General features: G+C 40.4%; 1 protein-coding gene across 1 annotated transcript; it reads right to left on the reverse strand.

Moving 5' to 3' along the window:
* Nucleotides 1-7,960: 7,960 nt before the first annotated feature.
* On the reverse strand, nucleotides 7,961-11,069 carry LOC142491501 (polyubiquitin-C-like). The gene is made up of 2 exons (XM_075594166.1): nucleotides 10,942-11,069; nucleotides 7,961-9,988 (listed from the first exon to the last, which is right to left on the reverse strand). Exon 2 carries the CDS (start codon nucleotides 9,980-9,982, stop codon nucleotides 8,144-8,146), a length of 1,839 nt encoding a protein of 612 aa, XP_075450281.1. The 5' UTR covers nucleotides 9,983-9,988; nucleotides 10,942-11,069; the 3' UTR covers nucleotides 7,961-8,143.
* Nucleotides 11,070-11,303: the final 234 nt, after the last annotated feature.

The following is an 11,303-nucleotide window of genomic DNA, read 5'->3' on the forward strand; positions in this document are numbered from 1 at the left end:
AAAATTGCAGAGGTGCGTTCCCACGATAAAAAAAAAAGTTTAATGGATCAAAAAACAAACAAACAGTACACCTACGTGTTTCAGGCTGAAAGCCCTTTATCAAGGTGAATATCCAGATATTGAGTTAAAAAAGGTGAGAACGAAAATAAGATCGCATTATATGCGGATGATGTTCTTCTGATAATAACAAACCCTCTGGTTTCGTTGCCATATATAATGAATGTTCTGAGCAGATATAGTTTAGCATCTAATTTTAAAATCAATTTAATAAAAACAGAGGCCCTAAATATACGTCTTTCAGCAAGGTTGGCCAAGTTAAAGTAAACTTCCCTTTCAAGTGGAAGAATAAGAGTATAAAATATCTAGGTACAAATATATCACCAAAAGAAGAAGATCTCTTCCAGGCCAATTATAGTCCATTAGCAAAAACAATATAAAACGATTTAAAAAGGTGGAATAAGAGTATTATCTCATTGATAGGTAGAATTAATTGTATTCAAATTAATATATTGCCGAGGCTTATGTATTTGTTCCAGACTATCCCCGTGAAAGTTTCCAAGCAGTATATTACTACACTTTAATGTAAAATTAATACATTTATTTGGGAATTTAAAAAGTCAAGGACCAATACTAAAACATTGCAAAGACATAAATCCCAAGGTGGACTTGGGCTACCAAACATCAACAAATACCATCTCGCTACACAAGTGAATGCTCTTTGTAAATGGTTTCACTGTACTAAAAATAAACTCTGGGTGGAAATTGTAAATAATTATTGCAAAGAAATAGATACAAATAAGGCTCCATGGCTTAGGAAGACAGATCGCCCTAGAGGTCTTTACGAGCACCCCACTATTGGCGCAGCACTAAGTGGTTGGGACGAAATTTCTAAAGACGAGAGAATCTCCACGTTCCCATCCCCTTCTAACTCCAATATGTGGAACCCTGATTTTGTCCCAGTGCTCGACTACAGAATATTTAAAAAATTGAGTCAAGCGGGTTTAGTTAGGCTGGGAGATCTGGTGGATATGGGTAAGACCAGATGTTTTAAGCATTTTCAGGACCAGTTCAAATGTAAAGAAGGGGATAGATGGCAATATATACAAATGTTACATTATATTAACGGGAAAAAAAACACATTAAGGGTACTGAACCTTTTTGAAATAGTGCTGGTCTTGCGGGGTGAAGGCAGGCACAATATATCGTACATCTATAGAACATTACTAGAAATTAATATTGAATCTAAACCAGGATTTGTACTCCTTGAGAAAGCGCCATAGTGGCCGTGAAACGCGCGGGAGGAGGAGTTTTGCTCTATTTTGTTCTCTTTTTTATGTAGTTAAAAATTGATTTTATTTTTCAAACGCTGGTGAGTTTCCATCACTTTTCCTACTTGGAGTGGCAGTCCATTTGATCCACCTACCTCTTGCAGTCATTACGATCGATGCACACCATCAGGGGACACGGAGGTGATTCTGGTTGTGATTACTCACCTAGACTCACTGCAGCAGGAGGCGAAAGACGTGCCTCATAGTGAGTAACACTTACTCCACACCGGAACTATTGGAGACGTGGGGTGAGGGTCAGGAACACTCACAGATGTACATGATACAGTGGGGCAATTCACACTTTATGTACGTACTCTCTCAGTGCTCATACACTCCAATATATATACCCCTCACAGCGTTTCCCTATATCTATATCTGCTTACCGATCGGAAGCTCCGCTATTCAGCTAAAACACACCGTATACTTTTTTACTGCCTTCCTTGAGCTGATATTCATTTTTTTTCTTCCAGGGTTTGTACTAGCCTGGGAAAAAGAGCTGGGTAAGGAGTACTCTTCACACAAATGGACACAGATGTGCAGTAATGCCGACTCTTCCTCGATATCAACGAATAGTCTAGAAAATGTATATAAGATAATGTACAGGTGGTATTACACACCACAACAAACTGAAAGACGCCTACCCAGCAATTTCCAATAAGTGCTGGACAGGTTGTGAGGAGATGGGAACAATGCTTCAATCTGGAGTGTAAGTTAATAGAGCGGTTTTGGGATATGCTATTAGAGCAGATTTTTAATATTACCAAGATTTGAATCCCAAAAGACCTGAGTATTGCACTGCTAAACAGAGAAGGGTCAAGGGGCACATAATTAGGAAATCTCTATTAATACACATGCTAAATGCAGCAAGATGTGCCATTGCTGCCAACTGGACAAAGCTGGAGGCACCAACTATGGGACAGTGGGAGTCAAGAGTATGGGAAGTGATGAAAATGGAACAACTATCAAAGATAACCACTGGCACTATGTCAAAATTTGAACGGCTTTGGCTGCCATGGTCAGAGTTTTCTGCTAATAGAACACTTTGGGAGGACTTGAAAGTGACACACTTGCCATAGTGAGAATAATAATAATAATAAGGATAATCCGGACTACTATTTATGGGATTGACTTGTGTTAATGAATATATTAGGGGTATGTGTCCATTTTGTTTGCCACTCATTATGTCTGCAATTTTAACCATAATGAATTTTGCCTTAACAGCCTAAAATCGTAAACAACTTGTTATTGTATAAGAAACTGCTTACGCCGTAGTTTTGTAGCAAGGACTTTCTGTTGACACTTTTCATAGAACATTTTAACCCCCCAAGCATATAGTTTTTGCTGAAATAACAATGCGTGACAATGACTCATAACAATATGATAAGATGTTATTGACGTATGTAAACTTGTGATACATACTGGAGTGTTCCAGGGTACGTCACGAATGCCTATAAAAGCTTATGCACTTGAAACAATAAATGAGAAGTAGCCGAGAAAAACAACTAAGTCTCAATTATTTCTCCCGGACGTCCGAGTTTCCATAACAGCACAGCACACTAGATCGTGGGTGTTCCTCCCGGGAGGCTCTTGAACCAAGGGAGAGGGTCGCTTCCATAAGGCGGAAAGCGGAACATTTTCAACTTGTTTCTAGCATTTCTTTTCTTTTGTTTAATCACAATAATTTTTTTATTTTTTATATTTGTCAGTTTTTTGGATCGTTTGTTTTGTGTTTGTTTTTTTTATTAATGCTGTAAGGTAATGTGTTACTGTATACCCGGTGCTCTAATATATTACTCACTTTATATGTTATTATACAATAAGTCTGAGTATCGCTGACTGTAGTCAGCAGAGTTAAAAAGTGTAAAAACTCTGATATGTCTTTTTGTTGTTGTTCATTTTTCAAGTTTTGTATTGTTTTGTATATGTTAAATGTTATAAAAATGTGGATTATAAGTAAAAATTTACAAGTAAGGGCCTTGCCACAAGTTGTAGAGTTTTTAGTTGTATACAATAAAATATAGCTCCTTATTTAGTAGAAGTTTCTTAAACTGAAAGGTAATGTGCTTCCAAGCTAAACTTTTCTGTCTCATTGGAGATAACCATAACGTCCCATAGATTTTCAGTAAGCAGTATTTAACAAAAACTCATTCATTCTGATATCTCACAGGAACGCTGTATATCTGTATATCTGTACTGCATGCTTTCTGACCAACTCACCTTAATAATGTGGAATACTGCAAAAAGTTTAATGTTTCTACTTTCTAGAGTTGCCAGGTGTATAGTATTGAACCGGACTATACTGTATTTGTCCATAAAAAAATGAGAGGTAATACCGGACATGTATAAGTCCGGTATTACCTATCTGGACATAGTGACCTGGCGGCTTGGGGGGCTGCAGGATTTCCCTGAGCAGGGAGAGAGCAAGGCTGTTGCTAGAGGGTTGGGCAGCTTCCTCCATCCTGATTGGCTGCATTATCCAGCAGCAGCCAATCAAGAGGAGTTGTCAGGGGGCTTGAGGGTGGGGCCAAGGAGAGGAGGAAACAGCATAGAGCGGAGAGAGAGTGTGGTGTGTGTGTCTCGAGCGTGTGTTTGTCTTGAGCGCGTCACACCTTTCACCATTGTGTCCAGTATTTTTCCAGAGGCCGCCTCGGAACCCTATTTCTCTCTGAAAAAATTCCCTCAACCCTGTGAAATTCATGATGTTGCCAAAAAAGATCTCACATATATCCCTACTAAATATCGGTGAAAAGATTCGCAAGCTGGGATCTGACTTTGTCACAGGTTAAGGATCTGTTAGTCACAAGAGAATCATTTAATAAATGTGTAAACATATTTATTTTAATGTGAAACGTTACACATGGAAATATGACTGTGACAATCATCGTTTTTAATTCTTTACCAGGTGTAAAATTCAGTTGACTAATGTGTCAAATGCTAGTAAATATTATTAGTGACTTGAAATTCAGGCACACCCAATGCTTTAGAATATGTGCTGGATCTCAGTCACACCTTCTCCAGTAACTTTTTTCCTCATGACTTATTTTAGGTTGATTGAGCCATTACAAAGTTAAGCATTATTAACTAAGTCAGATAGAGAACGCCTTACAATTTAGGAGGGTACAGTATGTTACTGACAGGGCCGCCAACGGATTTCCCAGGGCCCAGGACCACAGTTCTGACAGGGGCCAACCACCCTCCCCCGCCCCCACTGGGGCAGCAGTATTGCGAGCCCCATTTCACACCTCGTGAGCGCCCCCCATTTCACACCTTGCGCGCCCTTCTATTTCCCTCCCTTTTCCCATATATTTCACAACCCCTACTTCTCACCTCTCACTCTCCCCCATCCATCAAATACCCCACTCTCACACAACCCCTGCCCCCCCGCCTCACATGTATTTCTCAACCCAGGCGTCTCACTCTTACACCTTCTTTTCCTCACTCACCCCCTCTCTCCTCTCACTCTCATCCCCTCTGTCAATTACCCCACTCTCACTCAATCCCCCTCCTCACATTCATTCGCTCCCTCACACAATTCCTCCCACCAAATATATAACCCCACTCCCAATGTAAAAAAACTTCCCATTCCCAAATACATATTAAAAAAATTCCCACCCCCCAAAACATATACAACCCCCCTAATACATTAAAAAACAACACGTCCCGAATACATATAAAACCCCCAATACATGTAACCTCCCTCCCCCAATACATATTAAAAAAAAACCCAATACATATTAAAAAAAAACCAATAAATATTTAAAAAAAAATACATCTAAAAAATCCCAATACATATAAAAAAACAATACATATAAATCTGCCAATACTTATACAAAACCCCAATACATATAAAAAAGCCCAAATACATATAAAAAGGCCCAATGCATAAAAAAATGCAATCCATATAAAAAAGCCCCAATCCGTATAAAAAACAAACAATACATTTTAAAAAAGCCCCAATATATATAAAAAAGCTCCAATACATTAAAAAACAGACTTACCTTGTAGATGGTCAGGCCGGGCCCGGTGTCTGCGGGGGGCCAGGCGGCTGGCACTGCAAGCGGGCCCATCCTCTGGCCAGGCCCGGAGGCCGGTTCTCTCATGGCCGGGCCCCGGCTCTCACTCAGTGGCAGGCCTCTTCCTTTACTCTGTCCCACACCGAGCTTCCATGCTGGCACGTGACTGGCCTCTCTGACATTAGTGCGCCTGAAGTACAGAGGGCCCGGTGTGGGACAGAGTGAGGAGGCCTGAAGCTGGGAAGAGTCGGGGCCCGGCCGTGTGAAGACCGGCTGCCGGGCCTGGCTAACTTGCAGCGCTTGCCGTCCGGGCCCCCCATAGACACCAGGCCCGGGACACCTGCCCTGGCTGATCCCCCCTGTCGGCGGCCCTGGTTACTGATTCGACATGTTAATGAATACAACTCAATATCTCTCTTGAAAACATTCTGATTATGTTAAGCAGGGATTTTCCAGAAGGTTAAGACTGGAATAACAGGTAGTGCATAAACTGGGTGTAGTTGCTTCTGTACTTTTAAGAGGAAGCGTCATTGCTTTAAACGTGGCTATATTGACCCATCTAATTTTATCCCTTTATCATGACTGAGATTCCACCCGTCTAATATGGTAACCGTTCTGATTTCTGGATTCCGCATACCTCAAGGTTTTGTTCAGTGTAAAGTAATTCCTCTGTGACACTTACAGTGAATAACATTTCTTGATTCATGTGTATAGTATGTAGAGTAAACGTTTGCAAAAAAAATTTCAGTACAGCAAACTGATTCTGAAAAAGACAACATTCATATACACTTGTAACGTTGGACCAAATATTTTAGGGATCTACAGTATGTACTAAAGCATTTTTGTGTAGCGCTCTTTGCGTCAATCTATTAAGGACGCCAGCTTTTACTCCATGTTCGTCAACATGCGTTTGGTAGTTTTAAAAGGAGGAGTTAGGGAGGAATAACATGGCACAAGACGTTATATTTTCTTTTCTTCAAAAAAATATGTTTTAACCAATGTGACTTTTTGATCTTTTACAACATCAGGTTTATGATATTCTGTAATGGTTAGTTTACTATTCTTTGTTATTACCAACAATATAGATAAGCCAATAAATGAATATATACCAGCATATCAAGATAAGGGAGAAACTCCCCAAAGAGGGTATAAGCCAATACATTAATATATTCTTTCACCAACAATATAGATATCATTTTTGATGTATCATCTATTGCTGAGTTATTGTAATGTGTTTATATGTGTTTACTTACTATATATGTGTGTGTTTTTAAATTAGATCATGCCAATAAGGTATTGCTCTGTTTACAGACTGCCGCTGATAGGGTATTCTTAACTACGGGTTAATGTTGCACTTTATTGGTTGCTCTGACAACGTCTTAGCATAATACCCAAGCCCTAGATAGTAATACTATACCGTGAAGTTGCCATGGGCGCTCAACACATAGCGTTGTACGAGTCTTGGTGATGTCATCATGCTGACTGAATATGCTATATACAAGAAGGGCGGATTCCAGGAGGATTGCACGATGGGTTTGTTCTGCGTCCTACACGAACTCTAATATCTTAAACCTCGGGGGAGTTTTGTATTGAGCTGCGTTTATAAAATGTTCCCTTGTGAGTGCCTACATCAGATTTGAAACATTTAATTATTAAAGATTGTATTACGCTATGGCGGCGTGCGCTGCTTTTCTCCTTTGATCTGCGGTAATGTTAACTTTCTTTAAAAAAATATCATCTGCATCTGATGCAAGAATCTGGAGCAACAAACTGGGTAGATATGACAATTTGGGGACCAAAGGTGTTTCCTGTGTGTTGATACATAGGCCACTTTATGTATATAACATTGTAAAATCTTAATTGTTTTCAAATCCTGATCAAACCAAGCTATGTCCTGCAGTTCTATGATCCAAAGTGTGGGATACAAAAAGAATAGATAAAGTGAATACTTTTTTTTATCTACATATATTAGAACTGAAACTGCATTTAACCAAAAATGTCACCTGTTGCATTCTCAAAAGGAAATGTTGAATCATGTACATTTCCAGGCATGTTAGTCAATTCCTGGTATTAACCCCCATCCAGGGGCACCTACCCCCATCACCCGTCCCCTACTCCAACCCCCCCCTCAACAAACGTAACGCTCCCTCTATTAGAATGGTAAGAGGATTAAGTGCAGGGATAGTTCCTTCTCTGTCCCAGCCAAGGTTACCTTTCCTACAGTGTTTTCTGGCATCAAAGCGTGATCGGTTGTATCGTGCCTGTATCGACGATATCCACCATTGACTGTAATGTCAGATATCACCAATTCTGGCTCGATACAGTGGATTGAGCTTTGATGACTCCGGGCTTTGACATAAGGAAAACATTACACATACCTACTTTTCATGGACTCTCTTCATGGTCCCAAATGGGCCTTTGTAATTACAATTTATTTTTTATATGTGAGATGAGAGTCTACAAGAGGAAATGTTATTTACATGATCAGGTTGCACAGATTTCTGGAAATGTAAAATTAGCTTCTAAATCTGTTACTTCTAACTCATATTCTTACCCCAGCAATGGACACGCAATAAAAATATATATTTTTAATTATACAAAGTCATTCCAAACAAGTAGTTTTGTAACACACGTTTATTTGTAAAACCGCACAGGAAAGTAAGATCTATAGGGGAGTGTGACATAGCCATTAAAGAACGCGTTTGAAAGAGCTTTAATTTACCAATGTGTAGAGTGACATTTGATTTCAGATTTGTAATATCTATGCCTTGGGTACAGCTCTATATGACATTCATAAGGATCTCACAAACTCTGGACACCTCCCCTTAGACGCAGCACAAGATGCAGGGTGGATTCTTTCTGGATGTTGTAATCAGAAAGACTTCGGCCATCTTCCAGCTGCTTTCCAGCAAAGATCAATCTCTGCTGATCAGGTGGGATACCCTCTTTGTCTTGGATTTTGCATTTAACGTTCTCAATTGTGTCACAAGGTTCCACCTCCAAAGTGATTGTCTTGCCAGTCAGGGTTTTCACAAAGATCTGCATACCACCTCTCAGACGAAGCACAAGATGCAGAGTGGATTCTTTCTGGATATTGTAATCAGAAAGACTTCGTCCATCTTCCAGCTGCTTTCCGGCAAAGATCAATCTCTGCTGATCTGGTGGGATACCCTCTTTGTCTTGGATTTTAGCCTTCACGTTCTCAATTGTGTCACAAGGTTCCACCTCCAAAGTGATGGTCTTGCCAGTCAGGGTTTTCACAAAGATCTGCATACCACCTCTCAGGCGAAGCACAAGATGCAGAGTGGATTCTTTCTGGATGTTGTAATCAGAAAGACTTCGGCCATCTTCCAGCTGCTTTCCGGCAAAGATCAATCTCTGCTGATCTGGTGGGATACCCTCTTTGTCTTGGATTTTAGCCTTCACGTTCTCAATTGTGTCACAAGGTTCCACCTCCAAAGTGATGGTCTTGCCAGTCAGGGTTTTCACAAAGATCTGCATACCACCTCTCAGGCGAAGCACAAGATGCAGAGTGGATTCTTTCTGGATGTTGTAATCAGAAAGACTTCGGCCATCTTCCAGCTGCTTTCCGGCAAAGATCAATCTCTGCTGATCTGGTGGGATACCCTCTTTGTCTTGGATTTTGCCTTTAACGTTCTCAATTGTGTCACAAGGTTCCACCTCCAAAGTGATGGTCTTGCCAGTCAGGGTTTTCACAAAGATCTGCATACCACCTCTCAGACGAAGCACAAGATGCAGAGTGGATTCTTTCTGGATGTTGTAATCAGAAAGACTTCGCCCATCTTCCAGCTGCTTTCCGGCAAAGATCAATCTCTGCTGATCTGGTGGGATACCCTCTTTGTCTTGGATTTTAGCCTTCACGTTCTCAATTGTGTCACAAGGTTCCACCTCCAACGTGATGGTCTTGCCAGTCAGGGTTTTCACAAAGATCTGCATGCCACCTCTCAGACGAAGCACAAGATGCAGAGTGGATTCTTTCTGGATATTGTAATCAGCAAGACTTCGTCCATCTTCCAGCTGCTTTCCGGCAAAGATCAATCTTTGCTGATCTGGTGGGATACCCTCTTTGTCTTGGATTTTAGCCTTCACGTTCTCAATAGTGTCACAAGATTCCACCTCCAAGGTGATGGTCTTGCCAGTCAGGGTTTTCACAAAGATCTGCATACCACCTCTCAGGCGAAGCACAAGATGCAGAGTGGATTCTTTCTGGATGTTGTAATCAGAAAGACTTCGGCCATCTTCCAGCTGCTTTCCGGCAAAGATCAATCTCTGCTGATCTGGTGGGATACCCTCTTTGTCTTGGATTTTGCCTTTAACGTTCTCAATTGTGTCACAAGGTTCCACCTCCAAAGTGATGGTCTTGCCAGTCAGGGTTTTCACAAAGATCTGCATACCACCTCTCAGACGAAGCACAAGATGCAGAGTGGATTCTTTCTGGATGTTGTAATCAGAAAGACTTCGCCCATCTTCCAGCTGCTTTCCGGCAAAGATCAATCTCTGCTGATCTGGTGGGATTCCCTCTTTGTCTTGGATTTTGCCTTTAACGTTCTCAATAGTGTCACAAGGTTCCACCTCCAAAGTGATGGTCTTGCCAGTCAGGGTTTTCACAAAGATCTGCATGTTTAACTGGGAAGGCAAAGCAAAATTAGGAAACATTAATAAGGGTAAACTATGTAAACTAAAACTATGCAAATATTTTATCAAGAAATTCTGAAGTACATTGGTTCTATTTTATTATTTTATTTATTTTTTATTGGTTCTATTCTATGGTTTCTTTCCTTATTTCTTTATTAACTAGCTGAACATTAAGTAATTTTTGCTGTATTGTGTGTCTGTTTTTAAATCTGCTACTGTAAAACAACCTTTCTGCTTAATGAAACACATTTCATTTACTGTAGTGCCGACGATTATTCTAAAACAAACCTGGGGCAATCTCCAAGAAGACCCAGGTACATGCTGGTTACATGCTGGGTATATGCTGGGTACATGCTGCAACATTTCACACATTTCTGCAGACAGACTAATGGCCCATTGGATTAACAGCGGGGGTCCCCGGCAGTCCCTTTCAAACTGAATGGGACTGTCAGTAACCCCTGCTGTGTTAATCCGATGGGCCATTAGCCTCTGCAGAAATGCCACTGAAATGTACCCAGCATGTACCCAGCATGTACCTGGCTAGTTTAAGGCTAGTTTAAGGCAAGTTTTAGAATACTCGTTGGCTCGTCTGTATGTTGGAAGGTGAAGATCTTACACTACATCGTTTTCCAGTATTGCCTGCCAGAACCTGTTTATAAAAGCATATTCATTTTTATAGTAACTTCACAAACATACTTTGATGTAACGCTTATTGAAATTTGAAGACAATAAAGATTGTGTACAATGAGCTGGATATACAGCAGACTGTTAATGTCATTTAACATTTATTTTTTCCATCAGCCTCATGCCCTACATTTCAATCCTGTCCTTAATATTCACCCATGTATAACAATGAAATATATAGCTTCTTCCACAAACTTTTCTATCTTCTAGTTTTGTTTGAAGTGAAGTTTAACTACAGGAAAATCATCATAAAACCTTACCTCCTCTTGCTCTTTGGAGTCCAAACCCAACTCTGATCCTGCTGCAGCTCTTCTGTCAGTACAAGACTGGCTGACTGGCACAGCATCTGAGGAGTACAGTATTTATACACCTGTGTGTGACACCACAGATGAACGAACCTGCCCATTCCAAGAATCCACCTCTCTTGCCTTGTCATAGCTAATAAAATATTCAGACGCAGATTTCCCAATAATTCATTGTTAATTACTATAATTATGTATAATTGACTTAATGATAGAATACTGTATGGGACATCTCCCTGTTATTCAATCTGCCAATCAACTCATGTCCGTGTCCTTATAAAAGCCCAGGGTTAAACACTTTTGCATGAAGCAGGACAAGA

Source organism: Ascaphus truei, chromosome 3 (genome assembly GCF_040206685.1).
Source record: "Ascaphus truei isolate aAscTru1 chromosome 3, aAscTru1.hap1, whole genome shotgun sequence".
NCBI classification, from domain to species: domain Eukaryota; kingdom Metazoa; phylum Chordata; class Amphibia; order Anura; family Ascaphidae; genus Ascaphus; species Ascaphus truei.

Coding starts and splice junctions, on each gene's coding strand:
- LOC142491501 (XM_075594166.1), bottom strand. CDS start 9,982: ATGCAGATCTTTGTGAAAACCCTGACTGGCAAGACCATCACTTTGGAG.